This window comes from Hemibagrus wyckioides, linkage group LG22, assembly GCF_019097595.1.
Source record: "Hemibagrus wyckioides isolate EC202008001 linkage group LG22, SWU_Hwy_1.0, whole genome shotgun sequence".
NCBI classification, from domain to species: Eukaryota; Metazoa; Chordata; class Actinopteri; order Siluriformes; family Bagridae; genus Hemibagrus; species Hemibagrus wyckioides.
The window spans coordinates 21238863-21264354 of NC_080731.1; the positions used below are offsets into that span (position 1 = coordinate 21238863).

The 25492-nt window shown below is 44.5% G+C and overlaps 1 protein-coding gene across 12 annotated transcripts in view; it reads left to right on the forward strand.

Annotated features, from left to right (window-relative positions):
• LOC131343237 (protein unc-13 homolog B) overlaps window positions 1-25492 on the forward strand; it is a 221579-nt gene that overhangs the window by 102566 nt on the left and 93521 nt on the right. For 10 of the 12 annotated variants that reach the window (XM_058374754.1, XM_058374759.1, XM_058374758.1 and 7 more), the window contains exon 1: window positions 24551-24653. Coding sequence is in view for 1 of the 12 variants with exons in the window: in XM_058374765.1 (XP_058230748.1) it covers window positions 5438-5662; window positions 6338-6425 (313 nt within the window). In the remaining 11 variants the exon portion in view is untranslated. Of the gene's footprint in view, window positions 1-5437; window positions 5663-6337; window positions 6426-20773; window positions 21230-24550; window positions 24654-25492 lie in introns of those variants that run through there. The other 2 variants (XM_058374765.1, XM_058374755.1) reach the window with 2 other exon arrangements.

The following is a 25492-nucleotide window of genomic DNA, read 5'->3' on the forward strand; positions in this document are numbered from 1 at the left end:
TCACCCACTGAAATAAAAGAGAGAACTTTATGTTTTACTAGACGGTGCTCCAGACAGATGCTGATCCCTCAGATTACGCTAAAGCTGCCAGAGGATAGCTGTCGTAGTCATGAAGAGACAGTGTGTGTGTCTGGAACTGGAGATGATGCTTGTGTGAGTGTGACAGAAGCTAGTGTAGACACAAAGCATCATTCTGTGTCTGTCTCTGAGAAAAACACTTCACAGATTGATAAAAATCAAACAGACTCAAGCACAATAATCATTCCACGAGCATCCACAGAGATCTCAGAGAGTAACATACATGGCTCAGCTAACACTTTTACTTCTTCATGCCCAAAATTTTCAAACGCTGAGAAACAAGAATCTCACTCTTTACAGATCCAGGATACTACTTCACATAGAATAGAACTTCCATCATCAGGAATGGTGAAATCCATCTTAATTAAATCTGGTGAAGTGTCAATTTCTCAAAATAAAGACATGCTTTCATCTGAAACCACTCCCCCAATGACAGACATAATGTCTCCTGCACTAGATAAATCACCTGAAAATGCTAAAGAGAATTCAGAATTCAAGGACCAACAGTTCAGTCCCAAGACCTCAGGAATAGCAAAACCAACAAAGGAGGACATGGTTGACATTTCTGCTGTTTCTATGAAAGAATCTCTTTTGTGTAATAAGGAACTTTTGATCACAGAATCAACAAAACCCAACAACGAAAAGGGACCCAGTGATTATAGTGAAACATCTGATATGTCCAAGGAGCAAGGAAGTGAGCAGTCTAGATTACACAAATTACCCTCCCCAGAAGCTCAGGTTTTAAGTACAGATGTGTTATCAGTGGAAAGCCCATTAACACCCACTGCTGTTCCTGAGGAGCAATCTGCCAAAGTTACCTTCACATTGTTTGGAGGACCCTCTAGTGCACCTTCCCAGACTTATAGTGGATCATCAATATTTGGTGGCATAATTCCAGGAGCCTCCACCACCAAAGAAACAACAGGCACAAGTCTGTTCTCAATGTGTGGTGGTGCTGGTCCTCAGCAAAGCCAACCATTAAAAGATGTTCCTGGAAAGAAGTTGTTTTCTGTGTTCTGTGGAAGTAATGTTCAGCAAACACAAGGTTTGTGTAGTCCACCAGAACTAGGCCCAAGGGGTCCAGCTGGATTTGATGCAAGAGAACAGTTAGTGTCAGGTCCAGCAGGAACACATGGACATGACCATAGGGGAGTCCAAAGTCCTAGTTTGAGAAATCCATCAGGATCTGTCCTGAGAGGTTCTTCTGCTGTAGGGCTTCCACCCAGAGGCCAACCACCCAAGGAAGCACCAGGAAAAGGACTATTTTCTATGTTTAGTGGTTCACCTGCTTCAGGAGCTCCAGTTCTTGGTGGTGTCCTACCTGGATCATCCACACCTAAAGATAATACTAGTTCTGGTTTGTTCTTCATGTTTGGTGGAAGTAGTGGTCAGTCCACAGTTCCTAAATGTTCCAATAACGAGCCAGCAGGAAAAGGTCTGTTTTCCAAGTTTGGTGGAATGGCATCATCTGACTCAGAAAGTCTGTTTAGAGTTCCTTCTGTATTCTCTCTTGGAGGCAGTTCAGACAAACCAAAAATGAGTGGATTTGGCCTGCTGTCCTTCATGGATGATAAAAAATCAGAGGAACCTATATCTGAACATAAAACCATGCCAAAACCTGAAGATATATCCAGTGAATGTACCTCTGTAAATGCTGAAATCAAATATGTTGAATCATCACATGACGAACTCAAAGAACAGGATCTTCCAAAATACTGTATATATGAAGCTAATGAAAATCATGACAAAATCAGTACTGAATCTGAGATGAAATCTTCTCATGTTATAAATCCAGAGGATGGTAAGATTTCTGAAGACAAAACACCAGCAACATCTGAAGGTCTGCATGCTCAAATAATTGAGGAGTCAGAACCTGAAATTAAATCTGTGGAACATAGAACAGAAGAGAAACAACAAGATTTAGAATCTGATAGATCTGTTAATGTTATTCAAAATCAAGAAAATAATGAAATTCCTGAAGACAAAACCGTAATAACATTTGATGTCACCCATGACCAAATAACTGAGAAGTCAGAGACAGAAAGTAAAACTGTGGAACATCTAGCAGAAAGACAGCCTCAACCTCAAAAACAAGAGTCTTCAGAAACTGAGAGACCACTGGACTCTGAGCAGAATCTTACTAAAGGACTGGAACTGGATACAGGCAAAGAAACTAGTAGCCACACTTTCTCTTTAGAAACATCAGAAGCTAAGAAGCATGAGGAATCTTTAGAATCAGAAAAAGCAGATAAATCAGATGAAGTTATAGAAGTAGAGATGGATTATGTAAGTCATACTAAAGCTGGTGAAATTCCAGGAACACTGGAGGAATCACAGGGCACAGAACTTCTGGATCATAAGATCCTTACTGAAACTAATGAAATTTCAACGATGCTGGAAGAATCAAGGGATAGAAAAGAAACACAAAACCAGGATGAATCAGAAATAGGGTGGTCTGAAGCAGACAATAAGGCTTACCATACAGAGCAGCCTAAAAATGACCTCTGTGATGGTGTGGTAGAGAAGGAACCAGCTCAACTCAAAGAGCAGGAAGCAGCAGAACAGCCATCAACCGATGTTCCAGCTCAAATGGTTTCAGAACCAATGACTGCTGTGATTAATCAGCCACAGCCATGTTCTCTAACAGAAATGACTGGACCTTTTGACAAACCTAAATCAAGAATGGTAGGGTCTCCTGATCAACTGAGACTTGAAAAGCAAGGTCCTTATAAACCAAATCGGCTACCTGAACCATCCACATTTTCTGGATTTATGTCTATGTTCTCTGGCCCGAGTGCCTCCAGCAAGCCGGAAACCCCCAGTTTCTTCTCATCACCCCAGCCTTCATTCTTCAAATTACAGCCGACTGGAGGTACAAGAACTCAGCAACAACAAAAGACCTCATTTTTTAACCTGCCCACTAACTTATCTGCTGGCCTCTCCACAGAGACCCTAACAGGTGATTTGTTTGGTTTATTAAAGTCTAAGGATGCTGCTAGACCAGAGGAAACCAAATCCACAGTGGAGACCAGTAAGCTCAAGACTGAGGACCATGAAGCAGCAAAAAACATTAACAAGCCAAGTTCCTCTGGCAAGGATTCAGGTATAGTTAGAGAACCTGAGGCAGTGGCTTTGGGGCAGGAAAGGTCTGATGCTAAAACTGTCAAAGAGGCAGGAAGTAGTGACGTAGAGATCACAGAAATGTCTATTAACTGTAAAGAATCTGAGGAAGGTGCCATGAAGGAGAAATCTAGTGTCGCATTAACATCTCTAATCCACCCTGACAAGGTAATGACTCAGGAGAAACCTGCATCTTCACCTACAGTTAAGAGCATGTTTGACCTGCCTCCTCTCTCAGCACCGTCCTTTGGAAGTTTACTCTCAGGTGCCTCTGAGACAGCAAAACCTTTTAGTTCTCTGTTCGGTTCTTCCTCTGAAACAAAACTGCCTCAGCAACCATCAGACTCAGGAAGTCTGTTTGCTAGCCTCAAAGGATTTTCTGCTGGCCTTTTTCAAGAAGAGAAGTCAGCCGTTCTAAATGAAGAACCCATATCTGCTCCATCCATATTCGGGAAGAAATTCGGCTTTCCGTTGCAGAGCACAGCATCTGATCAGACACCTTCTACAGTTGTAACCACGCAGGTAGAAACCAGACCCGACATCAGAGAACCGGACATTGAAATATTATCTCTAGAGTCAGATGTCACAGAGAGTCAGGATTCCAGCGATACAGAGGGACAAAGTGACACCTTTTCAGATAAACAGCACAGTTTTGACTCCAGTCCAGAAAGCCTGTTTGCGGTAAAGCAGGAAATGTCCAAACCTGGAGAAGAGAATGAAGATGAAGCTGATCCGTGTCTGACACAGAAGGATAGCGATGCTACAGATCATGCTCTGGGACAGCTACCAGAGAGTCCACTGAAGAAAGAGCACAGCAGAAGGCTAGTAGGAACATGATCTATAGCTGTGCTGAGACTGTTTACCATAGCGTGTTGTGAAAACCTCCTCTCCATGTCCACCTCCTCCACTTCCCACTGCTGTAGTTTGATATATGTCGACTCACTTAGTCTGTCCCCTTGAGTATTGTGGCAATCTTTGACATTGATGTTGAATGAATTGTATTTACGATACTAAAACAATATAGCAAGCAGGATAAAAGGACAAGTGACCATATTTATGGCATTAAAATGATGGCTGAAAGTGTAGGTCATCTCGTTTTGAACAGGAAATACAGTTTCAGAGAATAGAATTTGTTTTCAGGTTCTGTCTGACAAGTGTTTAAAGCCAGACATATGCAGAGAAAGTCTGCTGCCCGAGGCCCAGGCTGAGTGGCGTTGATGGAGGTGCGATGCATGAATCATGCCAGCGTTTTATATATTAGCTTTTTGAATATATGGCTGGGTCGTTTCTTTCCTTTCAGCCTGCCTGAATTATTCCATTACCTCCAGCCAGTTTGTTTACATCAAATGAATGCTGGGAGATTTATGCAGGCAGAGTTAGAGTTATAGGCAACGCTGTAGGCCTGGAGAAAAGGTAATAGCAAGGGTAATTTCAGCAAAACCCCAAGGATAGTAAATCTTCATGGTTAAACAGAGAAGATGACGATACAGGTCACACGAAAGCATAAAGTGAAAATGTGTTTGAGTCTCAAAGTCCTGCTGATGTTCTTCTAGAAGGTGAAAAAAAGCAGAGATCAAGTATTGAGGTGTAGTACAAACACTATTGTGATTTCTCTCTGGTTGTCTCTTGTCCTTTTTGACCTGCTAGCTTGTTTTAACCATGTATTAATTCTAGTGTTTAAGACCCTATATGCTGTGTGGAGTTTGCATGTTTTCCCTGTGCCTGTGTGGGTTTACTCCGGGTACTCCGGTTTTCTCTCACAGTCCAAAAACATGTACATTAGGTTGATTGGTAATGCTAAATTGCCCATAGGAGTGAGTGTAGGTGTGTGTGTTTGTCTGTCTATATGTGTGGCCCTGTGATGGACTGGTGACCTGTCCAGGGTGTACCTCTGCCTTTAGCCCAGTGTGTGCTGGGATAGGCTCCAGCAGATTCCCGTGACCCTAATTAGGAATAAAGAGGGTATAGAAAATGGATGGTTGTAAGTCCCTATATGACCTCACCTTGACTAGTCCTTTTTCCATTGTCCTCCGGAGTAACCCCACTGAGACCTGCAAGCCTCAGACCCAAACCAAGATGAATAAGATTCCAGTTAATCAGGTGCATGAAGGCTGGAACTAATAGCTAGTTCAGACAAATGCAGGTCTCAGGTGGTTATAAACACACTGTATTCCATTTCTACATGCTCTGCCCATTAGATTATAATTATATGACCCTCCGTGTGTGTGTGTGTCTTCAGTCCAGCGGACAGCTCCCGGTTCGGCTCGTCTGGTAACCTGAGCCAGGCCAGTTCCCAGTTCAGCTCGGAACCAGAGGAGAGATGCGTCCAAGAGAACCAGATCCGATCTCCCATCTCCACGAGTCCTCGACTGTCCTCACAGGAGTTTGAGAAAGGAGAACGAGAGGCACGGACGAGTGGGCAGGAGAAAAGGAAAGAGAACATCCTTGCCATCCAGGCGGAAAGGTGAGATGTAATTATGTAGCGTAATAAGGTCTGATTAATTGCTGCTTTTGTTAGATTTGAAAAGGAGGTTTTGATGGATTTTTTTATTCCTTCTGACCACAGACTGAATGTTTCAAACATGACTTAAAGCTGAATAAACTTTTCTTAAATCTAGTTTTAAAACCTTTCTGATATTTTTTTTTATATCCAGTGTGCAGTTAGCCTAGCTAGCTGGCTAAAACATAAAGCCGAGATATTTTTACCATGCTCGCTAAAACACTCAACTTATTTTAAACTCCTGCTCAATATGTCAGAGTTTAAAATAGAAGCATGTGGAGAAGCTGAAGAAACATCTCCTTCTTGATCTCTCCAGCTCAGCAGCTTCAAAACTGGCTAACACTAAAGTCTGATCGTTAGACGATAATTAAATCTCACATCTAATACCTGTGTCCTGTTTGCTATATTTAATCTCTCTCTTTCTCTCTCTCTCTTTCTCTCTCTCGCTCCTGATTGGTTGAGGCTCCTGTCAGTCATCATGTAGCCAGAGCTAGATTTTGTCATGATGTCGTTGAAGAATTTTATTAATAATTTTAGATCTGTAGTCTGAGCTCCTGACACCAAGCTGCTTTTTGTTTTCTCTTTGCCTCCCACACAGCTTGTCCTCAAATCTGACTTTCCTTTTTTTTTTTCATTTAGTTCCTTCAGAATCGATTCTCCTCCTCTCGCCTCGTCCCGCCTCCGCTGGCTGAAGGCCATCAACAAAGTGCGAGTTCACCTGCACCAGGTAGGAGAGAGAGAGATGCTGCAGACTGCGCTTTACTGTTTGTCTATCTTCTTTCTCTCTCGTCTTTACCTGTCTCACGCTCTTGCCCTGGCCTTGTTGTTTGCTTGATCAGGATTCACTTGAGGCAGAACTGGAGGTATATTTTTATCACAATGTGCTTATTTTCCTGATCTTCTCTTGTTATGGAGACATCACCTTCTAAGCAGATCCTGAATTATGGAATGATATCAGACTCTTTCTCTCTCTGGTTGGTGTGAACCCCGAGGTCTGATACCATCAACACACTGATCGTTTGCAGAATGCTCTTTTTTCCTGTCTTGCTTTTAGAAAATCTGATTCAAATGCTAATGATGCTAACATGCTTCACGGACCTCGTACATTAGCATGCTGATGCTAATTGGAAGCTGATGGTTAAGTTAGTCAGAATAAAAGGCACATTTTCCCCCATTTCTTGTGCTGCTAACGCTGACGAGTTGGATGAATTAACCCTTTGATGAGCAGACTGCTGCTTTCAGGCTGTTAGCTGATTGTTTCTCTGTGTTTTTCAGTTGATTTATTAATAATGCAAGAGTGTAAAAGATGAACACAAGTGCTGTTGACATTCACACACCCACACAGAGCCAGCGGAAAACTTTCTCCTCAAGTCTCTCTGACTTATACCATGAGCTGCTTCTGGGTTTCAGCGAGAGGCATCAGGGTGTGCTTACGTCATGTTGTGTTTGTCACGGTCTGTTAATGTCAAGGTGTGTTTACGTCACGGTGTGTTAACATCAAGGTGTGTTTATGTCAAGGTGTGTTTATGTCAAGGTGTGTTTATGTCAAGGTGTGTTAACATCAAGGTGTGTTTATGTCAAGGTGTGTTAACATCAAGGTGTGTTTATGTCAAGGTGTGTTAACATCAAGGTGTGTTAACATCAAGGTGTGTTTATGTCAAGGTGTGTTAACATCAAGGTGTGTTTATGTCAAGGTGTGTTTATGTCACGGTGTGTTTATGTCACGGTGTGTTAACATCAAGGTGTGTTTATGTCACGGTGTGTTAACATCAAGGTGTGTTTACATCACGGTGTGTTAACATCAAGGTGTGTTTATGTCAAGGTGTGTTAACATCAAGGTGTGTTTGTCAAGGTGTGTTAACATCAAGGTGTGTTTATGTCAAGGTGTGTTTATGTCAAGGTGTGTTAACATCAAGGTGTGTTTACATCACGGTGTGTTAACATCAAGGTGTGTTTATGTCAAGGTGTGTTTATGTCAAGGTGTGTTAACGTCAAGGTGTGTTTACATCACGGTGTGTTAACATCAAGGTGTGTTTATGTCAAGGTGTGTTAACATCAAGGTGTGTTTACATCAAGGTGTGTTTACGTCACGGTGTGTTAACATCAAGGTGTGTTTACATCACGGTGTGTTAACATCAAGGTGTGTTTACGTCACGGTGTGTTAACATCAAGGTGTGTTTACATCACGGTGTGTTTACATCAAGGTGTGTTTATGTCAAGGTGTGTTAACATCAAGGTGTGTTTATGTCACGGTGTGTTAACATCAAGGTGTGTTTATGTCACGGTGTGTTAACATCAAGGTGTGTTAACATCAAGGTGTGTTTACGTCACGGTGTGTTTACATCAAGGTGTGTTTACATCAAGGTGTGTTTACGTCACGGTGTGTTAACATCAAGGTGTGTTTATGTCAAGGTGTGTTAACATCAAGGTGTGTTTATGTCACGGTGTGTTAACATCAAGGTGTGTTAACATCAAGGTGTGTTTACATCAAGGTGTGTTTACATCAAGGTGTGTTTACATCAAGGTGTGTTTACGTCACGGTGTGTTAACATCACGGTGTGTTTACATCAAGGTGTGTTTATGTCAAGGTGTGTTAACATCAAGGTGTGTTTGTCACGGTGTGTTAACATCAAGGTGTGTTAACATCACGGTGTGTTTACATCAAGGTGTGTTTATGTCAAGGTGTGTTAACATCAAGGTGTGTTTACGTCACGGTGTGTTTACATCAAGGTGTGTTTACATCAAGGTGTGTTTATGTCAAGGTGTGTTAACATCAAGGTGTGTTTACGTCACGGTGTGTTAACATCAAGGTGTGTTTACATCAAGGTGTGTTTATGTCAAGGTGTGTTAACATCAAGGTGTGTTTATGTCAAGGTGTGTTTATGTCACGGTGTGTTAACATCAAGGTGTGTTTACATCACGGTGTGTTTACATCACGGTGTGTTTACATCAAGGTGTGTTTATGTCAAGGTGTGTTAACATCAAGGTGTGTTTACATCACGGTGTGTTTATGTCAAGGTGTGTTAACATCAAGGTGTGTTAACATCAAGGTGTGTTTATGTCAAGGTGTGTTTATGTCAAGGTGTGTTAACATCAAGGTGTGTTTACGTCACGGTGTGTTTATGTCAAGGTGTGTTAACATCAAGGTGTGTTAACATCAAGGTGTGTTTATGTCAAGGTGTGTTTATGTCAAGGTGTGTTTACGTCACGGTGTGTTAACATCAAGGTGTGTTTATGTCAAGGTGTGTTAACATCAAGGTGTGTTTACGGCACGGTGTGTTAACATCAAGGTGTGTTTATGTCATGGTGTGTTTACGTCACGGTGTGTTTACGTCACGGTGTGTTTATGTCACGGTGTGTTTATGTCACGGTGTGTTTATGTCACGGTGTGTTTACGTCACGGTGTGTTTATGTCACGGTGTGTTTATGTCACGGTGTGTTTATGTCACGGTGTGTTTATGTCACGGTGTGTTTATGTCACGGTGTGTTTATGTCACGGTGTGTTTATGTCACGGTGTGTTTACGTCACGGTGTGTTTACGTCACGGTGTGTTTATGTCACGGTGTGTTTACGTCACGGTGTGTTTACGTCACGGTGTGTTTATGTCACGGTGTGTTTATGTCACGGTGTGTTTGTCATGGTGTGTTTACATCACGGTGTGTTTGTCATGGTGTGTTTGTCACGATGTGTTTAAGTCAAGGTGTGTTTACATCACGGTGTGTTTATGTCATGGTGTGTTTATGTCATGTAAACAAATCAACTCCAGCATCTTAAAGGGGGTGTGTGTGTGTGCAAAGTTCTGAGCATGATGAAGAGAACTCAATTCCTGCTGGAACCTTCAGTCTATGTGAGGATGGAGGGATGCACATGCTCTCTGCTGCACATACACACATATGTAATGTGTGTGTGTGTGTGTGTGTGTGTGTGAGAGAGAGAGAGAGAGAGAGAGAGAGAGAGAAAGCAATGATGCCACAGCTGTGTGGAATTGCAGGCTGGATGAAGACAAAAAGCTGTAACAGGAAAAGTGTGAGGGAGAAAATGTCTCTCCAGCTGATCACCAACCTCTAACATCCATCTCGCACATACACTCCTGCACTGTGTGTGTGTGTGTGTGTCTGTGTGTAATTAATGTGGAAGTGTCTTGTCCTGCTTGTGTGTGAGCTCTTCTCTCAGCTCTGGAGTGTGTTTAATGAAAGCAGCAGCAGGGACCTCGCTCCGGTCCTACGTCCAGTCCTGCGTCCAGAGAGCTAAAACACAGCGACTCACTCCTGCTGTAAATCCACTCCAGCCTGATCTTTACAGGCTGTGGGACTAATGGGTTAGCATGTCCTAGAGTTCTCCAATCAATACAGAGAGAGAGAGAGAGAGAGAGAGAGAGGGAGGAAGAGAGAGGGAATGAGAGGAAGAGACAGATAGGGTTAGAGTATATATATATATATATATATATATATATATATATATATATATATATATATATAAATATATAAATATATAAATATAGATAGATAGATAGATAGATAGATAGATAGAAAAATAACACCAAATCTGAATTTTCATCAAAGAGCATTTCCAACAGTCCGTTTACTGACAAAACCCTGTTAGTTACCAGTGTTGTAACTTGTTAAAAAGTACTCCTAACCTTCTGCAGCTATAAAATAAATGTACAATAAAAGTGTTTCCTCCTGGGTACAGAAAGGACAGCCTACTCCTTCAGTAGGGTCTAGGTGAGCTCCATGCTTGTTAGTGGCTATAGAGCCATGAATTATTCTCCACTGTAGGTCTCCTGTTCTTTTACCTATAGGGAGCTTGTATAGAGACCTCCATCATCCTTTTGCAGACTGATCTGGACCACCACTTTGATATTCTCATCCCTTCTATGGAGTTGCTATGGAGCACTCTTACACTCAGCATGTAAGCCTCCTTCTTGCCCAGCTCTTCAAAGGAGCCCAGATGTAAAGAGAACATCTTTACATCTGGGACAGAAGGGTATTTTTTGGCCTAGTCAATTCTCCTACTGATGGGGAGATGTCCAAGGTGTACTCACACCCGTCATCCCACTGAGCAACCACATCAGAGTTTCCAGCAAACTCTCTTAGTGATTGTGGTAATGATTTACAAACCTCTTGTACTATGTTTTTTTTTTATCAGTCTTTCTGATCTTTTATCAGTCTTTCTTGCTTGTTGCCTTAGTTCGGTTAGTGAAGAAGACATCATGGCTTTTAAAAGGTGGCCTAGTTTTGTACATCTTGCCTCTTTCAGTGCTGAGTGCAGACTAGCCGAGTTTAGGAGTTTTACTCTTAGAAAGTCACTGTGAAAAAGGCTGCTCCTCAAAGAGCCACATGCCAGGTGGAGTGTTGGGGGCCCTGAAGACTTTTAATCTTTGCCACGCCTGCAACACTGAGTCATAAAATGATGCTGATCCCATGGTTTTTACTTCTAGAGGTTTTAGCAAAAAAGTTGTTTACTATAACCTAGTCTTGCTACCTGCTGTAGAGGTACCTTGGCAGTTTCATGCCATCTCAGACCAGCTCCATATAATTTTTTTTGTGCTGCTTTCAGTCTGAAAGCCGTTATTCAGGACGACAGATCATTAAGTCCTTGTCCACCCTCATATACAGGGAAGTAGAGTGCTGCAGTAATCCAGTGGCAGCCTGACCAAAAAAAGTCCAGAATTTTCTTGGGTAATCTTACAATTAGAGCCTTGGGGGGATTCAGAACTAAAAATTTATGCCAAAGCATAAAGGCAACCAGATTGTTGATTACTAACACATGTCCTCTGTAGGACATCTGGAGCAACAGTCATCTACATTTTGTCATTTTTGCATGTACTTTCTCAACTAGGCCTTCACAGTTCTTATCCTGATATTGTGGTGTACCCAAATAAACACCTAAATCCTTTACCCCATTACCTCCCCACCTCAGACCACCAGGTAAAAGGGGGGTTTCAGCCTCTGTCCACTTTCCCACCTGTAGAGCCTCACATTTATCCCAGTTTACTTTGGAAGAAGAAGCCTTCTCATAATACTCCAAAGCCTTTACCATTATGCGTATAGTATAAATATATTGATATCATCTGCATATGCAGAAATTGCTAAGGGGGAGTCGGTCATGTGGCTTGGTACACTGAAGCCAGTCAAATGTTTTCTTAAAAAGCATAAAAGAGTCTCAACCGCCACAGTACAGCTGTCCGGAAATGGGACATCCCAAACCTTTCTCCACTACCAAAAGCTTTGAAAGTGGAAAACAGAAAACTATGGTCTATTCTATCAAAGGCTTTTTCTTGATCCAAGAATACAATCCCAACATTTTGATTATATACTTTACATACATCTAAGACATCTCTCATTAGGTATAAATTGTCCATAATAGTCCAAACAGGAATACAATAAGTCTGGTCCCTTTGTACAAGCAGGCCTATATACGGTTTCAGCCTGTTGGACAGAGCTCTAGAGAGTATTTTATAATCAGTGCACAAAAGAGCAACAGGTCTCTAATTCTTGAGTTGTGTCAGATCTCCTTTCTTAGGAAGCAGTGTCAGAACCGCTCTTTTACAGGAGGTCGGGAGTAGGTTTTCATTCAAAGAGTTCACTAAGACCTCATGCAGGTCTGGTCCTATAACCCCCCAGAAATGTTTGTAGAATTCTGTGGTGAGTCCATCTACTCCAGGTGCTGCATGCCACATGCCAGCTGGTTGACAGCTACTGTGAGTTCCTCCAAGTTTAATCCACTCTCCAGCTCAGTCTGTTCTGTACTGCTTAGCTGGGGGAGAGCCTTTAGGAGTTCTTGAACACTCAACTCATCACAATGTTCCTTGCCTTACAAACCGGCATAGAAGTCCATGGCAAATCTTCTCATATCTCCTCCATCTGAAGATAAGCATCCATGTGCTAATCTTTCGCAGTAGTCTTCTCTGAGTTGAAGAAGAAGGTGCTTGAAGCATCCATGTCTTTGAGCTGAATGTATTGTGACCTCACCAGAGCTCCTTTCACCTTTTCCTGTAACAAAGATTTCAACTGCAACTGCTTCATCTGCAGTGTCTCCTTACTTCTGTTTCTCACCCCATTTAAAAGGTCGGTCTCATTTGCTGCTCCAAGTCCTTTACAGCTTGTTTTAGCATGAAAGAAGATAAAGAGGTATACTGTTCACAGTAATTTCTCATTTGTGCTTTCCCAACTTCTCACCATTGGTTTAGTGACTCAAAGAGCTGTTTTTTGCTTTCCACTTATCCCAGAAAGTTCTGAAGTACCCACAGAAAGCTTCATCTTGAAGCAGTTTATTGTTGAAGTGATGTCACTGAGATCTATTAAGTCTAAATAGTGACAATAATAAGATGGTGGTCAGAGAAACCAACTGGTCTGATAGTACTGTCATCTAAGTTTGATCTAAGGCCTTGAAATATATACAATCTGTCTATTCTTCCTGCACTCATTTTACTCTCCAAAGCTTTAACCCATGTGTATTGTCTAACATTTGGATGTAGAATTCGCCATGCATCTATTAAGTCACTCTGGAGTAATAATCTCTTGAGATATCCCCACCTATTATAATGTAACACCCCCCCCCCGAAGACAGGCTCCAGTCAACTTCATCTTTTATTGTACTGTGTGTTTCTTGTAAAAAAAAAAATTCACATCAAGCTTATTGATTTTAACTATTTCCTTCACCAATTCTCTTTCCTGTTCCACCATTTATGTTTAGAGAGCCTACCCTCAGACTGTCCATAAGATGATGTTGAAAGATAGACAAGTGAATAAAAAGAAACAGATTCAGTAATTGTGACAAGGTCATGGCAAACATCATTTATTTTTTTTTAGACTTTATTTTCCATTTTCTGGTTTTACTTGACTTAGAAGCCTTTCTCAGCGCTGTAACGTGTTTCCTTAATCGATATCGCTTTCTTTTATCCAACAGATCACAACTGACCATGTTCAGTAGAATTGTTGCTGATTTAATGAATTTTTCTGTATCAGAAATATGGTCATCTACCTTATCAGACTGACCAAATGTTTCATCAAGGAAGTCGTTAATTCACTCTAATGAATACAAGTCTTTCATCAAATTGGACCCATCAACAATCTCTTCATCAGACTTGTCCTGTTCCATCTCTTCAGCTTCACTTTTTCTATTTGGTTAGCACTAGGAGTATTTACGTTTTCCTCTTTAGTTACCCCAGTATCATTCTGCCCAATGGATTCACTGACACTCATGGTTTCACTTATATCAGTTTTATCTCCTGTTATTTTTTTTTTTTTTTTTTTTTTTACTTCTTTAGGTGTCTCTACTGCTTTATCAACAGTGGGTGGCTGTTCTACAGATGCTTAATTTTGTTCACTGTTTTCGTTAGTTTTATTGCTCTCATTGTTAATTCCCTGCATTTGTTCTCTGTGAGGAGGAGACATTCTGTGGATGCTGCAATGACCCCTGGTCCATCAGCATCATGCAGTTGTTCAGTGGAGGCCACTGCATCTTCACTTCCATCCCCACATTCAAAACATTTCATGCTTCCTGAGCTGGCATACACTTCTTCATACTTTATTTTAAAGGATACCTCTAAAGACTGTGTAGGAGAGTCTAGGAACATGAACACTTGTCTCCTAAGTGAGATAACATGTTTTAATCTTGCATCTTTGCACCCAAGAGTTACCATCTTGAAACCACTTGCCATTTTATCAAATCTATGTAGTTCTTGCTCTATCAGGTCATTAGGGATGAAAGGTGAAACTCCTGAGTTAGTTATTCTTGTGGACGGTACTGATAGCGGCGATACCTGAACGTATGTGTCATTAATGACAACCCCAATGAAACCCAATCTGTTCACCTACTGTGAGCAAAGCCTCTTCCATCATGACCCCGGGGTCCGTGACGAAAGGAAACCCATGTCTGATGGACAGCGGTGGCATCACAGAGGACGCCATTACCCGCGAAATTCAACCTGCTTCCAGGATGGTTTCTCTGCGCGAGTCACAAAAAACACTAAAATAAAAATGAATGATGTCTTACCTTTTCTTGGGAAGAATTGGGGAAAAAAACGAGGAAAAAAAGTTCACCACAGCAGTGCATTAAAGTTTTGCAATCACTCTAGCTCTCTGTACACAACACTCACTCTCGGAAAACCGGAAAGCGGAAACCCGGGAGAGAGAGAGAGAGAGAGAGAGAAACAGAGAGAGAGCAAGAGAGACAGATAAGTTGAAGGCACAAGGCATCTGCTTCACTCATCACTTCATGTAAATATGGCTTGATTAGTCTCACTGGTTGTTGTGGAAACTGCTAGTGTCTATTTACCTCCAATACACTGATCACTAAACCAGAAACCAGACACACACACACGTCTCTTGACACACACCCACTTCCCTAATGTTTCTTTTACTTTGAGAATTATTCTCGGTGATATCTGTGATCTTCCTGAAGGACACCACGAGGTTCACTCTATAACTCTCTCACTAACTTCTTTTCATAAACTTCTGATGAATTCTGTTCAGCTCCACCACTAAACCCTTAACTGGACTGAGAATGGACCAGTATGTCCAGTAAGAATGGACCAGTATGTCCGGTAAGAATGGACCAGTATGTCCGGTAAGAATAGACCAGTATGTCCAGTGTGACCTGAGTAGGATGACGATGATGATGATGAAGACGGTCATGGATGATGATGATGATGATGGTCTAGTGTGACTCTGAACAGGATGGTGATGATGATGATGATGATGAAGATGGCCCAGTGTGACCCAAACAGGATGATGATGATGGTTATGGTGATGATGATGGTGATGATGATGATGGTGATGATGATGGTTATGGTGATGATGATGGTGATGATGATGGTTATGGTGATGATGATGGTTATGGTGATGATGATGGTGATGATGATGATGGTGATGATGATGATGGTTATAGTGATGATGATGATGATGATGATGATGATGGTCATGGTCCAGTGTGACACTGAGCAGGATGATGATGATGATGATGATGATGGTCTAGTGTGACTCTAAACAGGATGGTGATGATGATGATGATGAAGAAGGTGGCCCTGTGTGACCCAAGCAGGATGATGATGATGATTATGATGATGATGATGATGGTTATGCTGATGATGATGATGGTGATGATGATGGTTATGGTGATGATGGTGATGATGGTTGATGATGATGATGGTTATGCTGATGATGATGATGGTGATGATGATCGTTATGGTGATGATGGTGATGATGGTTATGGTGATGATGATGATGATTATGGTGATGATGATGGTGATGATGATCGTTATGGTGATGATGGTGATGATGGTTATGATGATGATGATTATGGTGATGATGGTGATGATGCTGATGATGATGTTGTTGGTGATGGTGATGATGGTGATGATGATGGTGATGATGATCGTTATGGTGATGATGGTGATGATGGTTATGGTGATGATGATGATGATTATGGTGATGATGATGATGATTATGGTGGTGATGATGGTGATGATGATGATGGTTATGGTGATGATGCTGATGATGCTGATGATGATGTTGTTGGTGATGGTGATGATGATGATGATGATGATGATTATGATGATGATGATGGTTATGCTGATGATGATGATGGTGATGATGATGGTTATGGTGATGATGATGATGATGATGATGATGGTTATGCTGATGATGATGATGGTGATGATGATCGTTATGGTGATGATGGTGATGATGGTTATGGTGATGATGATGATGATTATGGTGATGATGATGGTGATGATGGTTATGGTGATGATGCTGATGATGCTGATGATGTTGGTGATGGTGATGGTGATGATGATGATGGTTATGGTGATGATGATGGTGATGATGATGATGATGATGATGGTTATGGTGATGTTGATGGTGGTTATGATGATGGTTATGGTGATGATGCTGATGATGGTGGTCATGGTCCAGTGTTACCTGAGCAGGATGATGATGATGGTGATGATGATGATGGTGATGAGGAAGAAGAATAAATGATAAATTGGAGGAGTTGTTTGTGAGGTTGAAGACGTGAGCGAGCTTCATGAGTCACTATGCAGTAAAAAGTCAAACAGACTTGTGCTTGACCTGCTCACACTCATCTCCTGATCAGCGTGTGTGTGTGTGTGATGCATTACTCACATGGACAGTGAGAACACAGTAATAACCTGTGTGTTTCATGTGGAGGTTTGAGCCAGAAGCTGGTCCATGCTTTTGTGATTAATAACATCTGACTCTTCATGAGTTAAAGCCCTGGACCATGTTCCTGCTGCTAGTGTCACTCCACACATCATCTCCGCTCACTGTCTGATCTCTTTACTGGTCAGATCAGACATACTGCGAGAATGGAGAGAAAGAGAGAGAGGGAGAGAGAGAAAGAGAGGGACAGAGAGAAACAGAGAGAGAGACAGACAGAAAGAGAGAGAGGGCAAGAGACAGAAAAGAGAAAGTGACAGACAGACAGAGAGAGAGAGATAGAGAGAGAGAGACAGGGAGAGAGACAGAGGGAGAGAGAGAGAGAGGGAAAGAGGCAGAAAAGAGAGGGGGGGCAGAGAGAGACAGAGGGAGGGAGAGAGAGAGACAGAGAGAGAGAGAGAGAGAGAGAGAGAGAGAGAGAGAGAGAGATACAGACAGTGGGAGAGATGGAGATACAGACAGAGAGAGAGAAAGACAGATGATGATGATGGTGATGATGATGATGGTGGTGATGATGATGATGATGATGGTGGTGATGATGATGGTGATAATGGTGATTATGTTGATCTCTGTGGAACTCCATGTCTCTGGAGAAGAACCCAGAATCCTGCTCAGTCTTCATTCTACTCTGTTCCTGAATGGAGTTGGTCATTGACATGAGTTAGACTTGACTCAGAGAGGAAGAGCAAGGAGGTCAGGATGAAGGATTCCATTGATGAAGAGTCAGAGTTCAGCTTTCAGGGTTTCTCCTCTTGTCCTGCAGCTGAAGAGTTAAACATCAGTGTGAAGAGTGAAAGCTGTGAGAGATCCTGCAGAAAGAAGTGTGTTGTCAGTGGTGAAGTGTGTGTTCATGCTAGTGAGTTCGTTCATGTACTATTTTGAGACGTTGGCTCAGTTTCTGATATTTTACTGGACTCTTTCAGTTCTCCTGCGTTCCTCAGATCAGACTCGAGCTGCTGAGACCTCCGTTTAATTTTCGGCTTCCAGAACAGAGCTGCAAGGTGAGAGGATGAGCCACAGAGCAGGAGGACATTTAGATAGTGAAGTGTGTGTGCGTGTGTGTGTGTGTGTGTTTGTGTATTCCAGCCGTGTACTAACTCTGAGGGCTCAAAGTAGGATGACATTGGCTGAAGGTCGCCATGGAAATGCTCTCCTCCACCTCCACCTCCTCCTCCCTCTCTCCAACTCTCCGTCTCTCCATCCCTCCATCCTTCTGCTTTCTCCCACATTTCCTAATCTTTAAGGGATTCATGTTAAAACACGAGAAAGCAAAGCTCCAACATCTCCATCCCTCCCTCTGCTGCACCGTTTTACCAATGCGTTCTCTTAAAAGAGACATCGCTACAGGAGAACGCCCACACACACACACACACACACACACACACACAAGCGAAGTCGTGTTTTTTATTGAATACGACACTTAATTACGAGTTGATAATAAATGAGTCGTCCAGCTGTGAAGTCATGGTTTAAATAATAACTACAATCATCTCAGCTTCGCAACACATCAGAGCTCTCACAGGGTTTTAAAGCTCTCGGCTGTCTGTCAATCATGGAGGCAGGGCTATAAACGTCAAGGTGTGATAGAGGAATGCTTATTTAAAAATAATAATAATAATAATAACCTCAGCACTTTCACTGACACGAGGATGATGATGATTTTACTGCAGTGTGAAAATGATCATCTGGTTCATTCCAGCATCTCGAACGGCCAATCACAGAGCAGGAGGGCAGGGAGTTTGGGGTTGATCAGGAAGGAGGGGAGTTTGGGGTAGATCAGGAGGGAGGGAGTTTGGGGTTGATTAGGAGGGCAGGGAGTTTGGGGTTGATCAGGAGGGCAGAGTTTGGGGTTGATCAGGAGGACAAGGAGTGTGGAGTTGATCAGGAGGGCAGGGAGTTTGGGGTTGATCAGGAGGGCAGGGAGTTTGGAGTTGATCAGGAGGGCAGGGAGTTTGGGGTTGATCAGGAGGGCAGGGAGTTTGGAGTTGATCAGGAGGGCAGGGAGTTTGGAGTTGATCAGGAGGGCAGGGAGTTTGGAGTTGATCAGGAGGGCAGGGAGTTTGGAGTTGATCAGGAGGGCAGGGAGTTTGGAGTTGATCAGGAGGGCAGGGAGTTTGGAGTTGATCAGGAGGGCAGGGAGTTTGGGGTTGATCAGGAGGGCAGGGAGTTTGAAGTTGATCAGGAGGGCAGGGAGTTTGGAGTTGGAAAGGACGGTGTGGAGTTTGGGGCTGATCAGGAGGGCAGGGAGTGTGGAGTTGATCAGGATGACAGGGAGTTTGGGGTTGATCAGGAGGGCAGGGAGTTTGGGGTTGATCAGGAGGGCAGGGAGTTTGGAGTTGATCAGGAGGGCAGGGAGTGTAGAGTTGATCAGGAGGGTGAGGAGTTTGGAGTTGGAAAGGACGGTGTGGAGTTTGGGGCTGATCAGGAGGGCGGGGAGTTTGGAGTTGATCAAGAGGATGGGGATTTTGGGATAATTAGAAAGGAGAGGTACTTTCCTCCTTTGTTCCTCTGCTCCAGCTGAAGTTTTCTCCTGACACACGTGTTGGATGACTGTTAGGATGGCAGTGTAAGAAAGATAAATCTCACTTCTCGCAGTGAGGATCTTTTCCACAGACACATTTCACACTTCAATAAACAGTAAGACAAGAGTAGGTCACCATCACCCTCAAGTTTGTCAAGCACAATGCCAGACTCTGGAATTTTCCTGACCTTCAGTCTTATCATCTAATTTTCTGATGCTGACATTTATGGTCAAAAAAGTGTAAATGCCTCAGGAGGCTCTGTGTCCTGCGGAAACTGATGGTCATTGTCAGTGACGTCCTGCTGATGGTCAGTGACGTCCTGCTGATGGTCAGTGACGTCCTGCTGATGGTCAGTGACGTCCTGCTGTTACCAGTAAGGTCAGAGGCATCAGCAGATCAGGTTCTTGAGGAGTTCCTTTAAAGAGCTGTAGTGAGTGCAGAGAGACTAGAGATGAGTTTCAGTGAAACAGCTCTGTGTGTGTGTGTGTGTGTGTAGCACATGCTGCTCTGTGTGGGTGTGTGTATCGTATCTGATGGATAAATGATACCATTTTCTTAAAAAATCCAATCAGAGCAGATAAATATAGCTTCTTGTGGGTGATCTGAACACGACAGCTTCATTTCTCTCTCTGGAGAGCCGAGTGGAAGTGACGGCTCATTCCTCCACATCACCTCCACCTGGTGTCTCTGCTCCTCCAGGATCTGAGCTGACATCAGGCTGTGGAACATCACGCAGCCTGTAAAGCCTCAGTGAAGAGGAGGAATGTAAATCTGTCATCTGATAGCATCAGCATGTTGCATGTTGTGTGTCATAATGATTGGCGGGACGTTTCCTAGGTAACGTAAACCCATGTGCTAGCTCTTTGTTTGGTGTAGATGTTGTACTGCCTCAGATTTGTAGGTGGAATTACCCGGCACTGTAGCTCCGCCCACTCTTCTCCGCACACCCCATGTCCCGCCTCCCTGAGAAGTTCATCCATCACTGGAGAGAAACACACTCACTGTGTGTATTTGAGAAAATAATACACTTCATTTGTGTGTGTGTGAGTGTGTGTGGCAGTCACTCTGGAGGGCAGTGTTCACATCGCTGTAATAAAATCTACAGATCGGTGTGTTTGGACATGAAGAGATTCCAATCCATTTCTCTTCCTCACTGTTTAATTCATCTGTTCATCAGAGTGGAGAAAAAGATTCACGAGAAGGATCAGAGCCTGCTCATCTCATACGCCTGTCATAACAAGGGAGGGAGGGAGGGAGGGGGAGAAAGAGAGAGAGGGAGAGTGAGAGAGAGGGAGGGAGGGAGAGAGAGAGAGGGAGAGAGGGAGGGAGGGAGGGAGGGAGGGCGAGAGAGAGAGAGAGAGAGAGAGAAAGATAAGGAGAGTGGCAGATAGAGAGAGAGAGAGAGAGAGAGAGAGTAAGGAGGTAGTGTGTGGAGTAGCGATGGTGCCAGTGTTCAGTAATTACAAAGGATAAGGAAGAGAAGAAGAAAACACCGGAGAAAAATACAGCAGATGGCAGGAAGAGAGAGGGAGTAAGAGAGAGAGAGAGAAAGAGAGCGAGCGCTCAGTCAGGAGAACGGACATTCTCCGAGCAACAAGCTAGAGTGGGCACAAGACAGACAGAGAGAGAGAAGGAGAGGAGGTAACAGGGTGTGTGTAGCGTGTGTGTGTAGTGTGTGTGCGTAGTGTGTGTGTGTGTGTGTAGTGTGTGTAAAGTGTGATCGCTGTTGTGAACCTGTTGATTACTCGGAGTGGAAGATGTCAGAGATCAGCGCCGCTCCGTATAAACACTCAGAGTCCCGAGAATGAGAAAGTTCTCAGTGTGAGGTGAGTTCTCTCTTCTCTTTCTCCTGTGTGTGTGTGTGGATCAGAGTAGTTACTCTGTGGTTTAGTTAAGGTGTTAATGGAGTAAAAACCAATGATACTAATTAGCCCAGATTTAATGTAGCCTGGAGTAACAGCTGAGAACTTCCACCAGCACCTCCAGAGGTGTCTCACCTGCAGGGACTCCACACTCCAGGCTTCAGCTGAGAGGCATGTCAGGGCTGAGAAAATGGGACTGAGGACAGAGGTGTGTCAGTGCTGAGAGAAGGCTGAGGTGAGGACAGAGGCGTGTCAGTGCTGAGAGAAGGCTGAGGTGAGGACAGAGGTGTGTCAGTGCTGAGAGAAGGCTGAGGTGAGGACAGAGGTGTGTCAGTGCTGAGAGAAGGCTGAGGTGAGGACAGAGGCGTGTCAGGGCTGAGAGAAGGCTGAGGTGAGGACAGAGGCGTGTCAGGGCTGAGGTGAGGACAGAGGCGTGTCAGGGCTGAGAGAAGGCTGAGGTGAGGACAGAGGCGTGTCAGGGCTGAGAGAAGGCTGAGGTGAGGACAGAGGCGTGTCAGTGCTGAGAGAAGGCTGAGGTGAGGACAGAGGCGTGTCAGGGCTGAGAGAAGGCTGAGGTGAGGACAGAGGCGTGTCAGGGCTGAGAGAAGGCTGAGGTGAGGACAGAGGTGTGTCAGTGCTGAGAGAGGACTGAGGTGAGGACAAAGGCGTGTCAGTGCTGAGAGAGGACTGAGGTGAGGACAGAGGCGTGTCAGTGCTGAGTGAGGACTGGAGTGAGGACAGAGGTGTGTCAGTGCTGAGAGAAGGCTGAGGTGAGGACAGAGGTGTGTCAGTGCTGAGAGAAGGCTGAGGTGAGGACAGAGGTGTGTCAGTGCTGAGAGAAGGCTGAGGTGAGGACAGAGGTGTGTCAGTGCTGAGAGAAGGCTGAGGTGAGGACAGAGGCGTGTCAGGGCTGAGAGAAGGCTGAGGTGAGGACAGAGGTGTGTCAGGGCTGAGGTGAGGACAGAGGCGTGTCAGGGCTGAGAGAAGGCTGAGGTGAGGACAGAGGCGTGTCAGGGCTGAGAGAAGGCTGAGGTGAGGACAGAGGCGTGTCAGGGCTGAGAGAAGGCTGAGGTGAGGACAGAGGCGTGTCAGGGCTGAGAGAAGGCTGAGGTGAGGACAGAGGCGTGTCAGGGCTGAGAGAAGGCTGAGGTGAGGACAGAGGTGTGTCAGTGCTGAGAGAGGACTGAGGTGAGGACAAAGGCGTGTCAGTGCTGAGAGAGGACTGAGGTGAGGACAGAGGCGTGTCAGTGCTGAGTGAGGACTGGAGTGAGGACAGAGGCGTCTCAGGGCTGAGTGAGGACTGGAGTGAGGACAGAGGCGTCTCAGGGCTGAGTGAGGACTGAGGTGAGGACAGAGGCGTGTCAGTGCAGAGAGAGGACTGGAGTGCGGACAGAGGTGTGTCAGTGCTGAGAGAAGGCTGAGGTGAGGACAGAGGTGTGTCAGTGCTGAGAGAAGGCTGAGGTGAGGACAGAGGTGTGTCAGTGCTGAGAGAAGGCTGAGGTGAGGACAGAGGTGTGTCAGTGCTGAGAGAAGGCTGAGGTGAGGACAGAGGCGTGTCAGGGCTGAGAGAAGGCTGAGGTGAGGACAGAGGTGTGTCAGGGCTGAGGTGAGGACAGAGGCGTGTCAGGGCTGAGAGAAGGCTGAGGTGAGGACAGAGGCGTGTCAGGGCTGAGAGAAGGCTGAGGTGAGGACAGAGGCGTGTCAGGGCTGAGAGAAGGCTGAGGTGAGGACAGAGGCGTGTCAGGGCTGAGAGAAGGCTGAGGTGAGGACAGAGGCGTGTCAGGGCTGAGAGAAGGCTGAGGTGAGGACAGAGGTGTGTCAGTGCTGAGAGAGGACTGAGGTGAGGACAAAGGCGTGTCAGTGCTGAGAGAGGACTGAGGTGAGGACAGAGGCGTGTCAGTGCTGAGTGAGGACTGGAGTGAGGACAGAGGCGTCTCAGGGCTGAGTGAGGACTGGAGTGAGGACAGAGGCGTCTCAGGGCTGAGTGAGGACTGAGGTGAGGACAGAGGCGTGTCAGTGCAGAGAGAGGACTGGAGTGCGGACAGAGGCGTCTCAGGGCTGAGTGAGGACTAGAGTGAGTACAGAGGCGTGTCAGTGCTGAATGAGGACTGGAGTGAGGACAAAGGCGTGGTGACTCCTGATTCCTGAAAGCTGGAGTATCTGCTGATTCCTTCTGAAACTGGTCAAATGATAAGTGAAAGATGATAAGGAGCTGACTGTCTCTCACTCTGTCAGCATTCACATTCTCATCCATTAGGAAGCTGGTTATTAGTTTTGTTGTTCAGTAATGAAATAAAAGAGATACAGTGAAATGATAAACACCAGAATCAGACTTCATGTGAAGCAGTGACTGAGAGAAACAGGAAGTGTGGATGTAGTGCATCCTATTTCTCAACTTCTCTATCTGATTAGCTGGTGCTGGTGGAATATGATTGGCTGGTTCAGATGGAATCTGATTGGCTGGTGCAGGTGGAATCTGATTGGCTGGTGGAATACATCGGTCTGTGCAGTAGGTGGGATATAGAGTTGCTTCATACAATAATGCAACTGAGATTCTTCACAGCACTGGCTCTAAACAAAGTACTCATCATGTGTCTTCAAAACCCTGACATGTGATCAGACTCAATTACACTGGATTACACTCGATCAGACTCGATTACACTGGATTACACTCGATCAGACTCGATTACACTCGATCAGATACGATTACACTCGATCAGACGCAACTACACTTGATTAGACACAATTACATTCGATCAGACTCGATTACACTCGATCAGACGCAACTACACTAGATTAGACTCAATTACACTCGATCAGACTCAATTACACTAGATTAGACTCAATTACACTCGATCAGACTCAATTACACTAGATTAGACTCAATTACACTCAATCAGACTCAATTACACTAGATTAGACTCAATTACACTAGATTAGACTCAATTACACTCGATCAGACTCAATTACACTAGATTAGACTCAATTACACTAGATTAGACTCAATTACACTCGATCAGACTCAATTACACTAGATTAGACTCAATTACACTCGATCAGACTCAATTACACTAGATTAGACTCAATTACACTCGATCAGACTCAATTACACTAGATTAGACTCAATTACACTCGATCAGACTCAATTACACTAGATTAGACTCAATTACACTAGATTAGACTCAATTACACTCGATCAGATTCAATTACACTAGATTAGACTCAATTACACTAGATTAGACTCAATTACACTCGATCAGACTCGATTACACTTGATCAGGCTCGATTACACTCGATCAGATTATACTCGGAGTGGAAGATGTCTGAGATCAGCGCCGCTCCGTATAAACACTCAGAGTCCCGAGAATGAGAAAGTTCTCAGTGTGAGGTGAGTTCTCTCTTCTCTTTCTCCTGTGTGTGTGTGTGGACCAGAGTAGTTACTCTGTGGTTTAGTTAAGGTGTTAATGGAGTAAAAACCAATGATACTAATTAGCCCAGATTTAATGTAGCCTGGAGTAACAGCTGAGAACTTCCATCAGCACCTCCAGAGGTGTCTCACCTGCAGGGACTCCACACTCCAGGCTTCAGCTGAGAGGCATGTCAGGGCTGAGAAAATGGGACTGAGGACAGAGGTGTGTCAGGGCTGAGAGAAGGCTGAGGTGAGGACAGAGGCGTGTCAGTGCTGAGAGAAGGCTGAGGTGAGGACAGAGGCGTGTCAGGGCTGAGAGAACAGGAGTGAGGACAGAGGCGTGTCAGGGCTGAGAGAAGGCTGAGGTGAGGACAGAGGCGTGTCAGTGCTGAGAGAACAGGACTGAGGACAGAGGCGTGTCAGGGCTGAGAGAAGGCTGAGGTGAGGACAGAGGCGTGTCAGTGCTGAGAGAACAGGACTGAGGACAGAGGCGTGTCAGGGCTAAGAGAGGACTGAGGTGAGGACAGAGGCATGTCAGTGCTGAGAGAGGACTGGAGTGAGGGCAGAGGCATGTCAGTGCTGAGAGAGGACTGGAGTGAGGGCAGAGGCATGTCAGTGCTGAGAGAGGACTGGAGTGAGGGCAGAGGTGTGTCAGTGCTGAGAGAGGACTGGAGTGAGGGCAGAGGCGTGTCAGTGCTAAGAGAGGACTGAGGTGAGGACAGAGGCGTGTCAGGGCTGAGAGAACAGGAGTGAGGGCAGAGGCATGTCAGTGCTGAGAGAGGACTGAGGTGAGGGCAGAGGCGTGTCAGTGCTGAGAG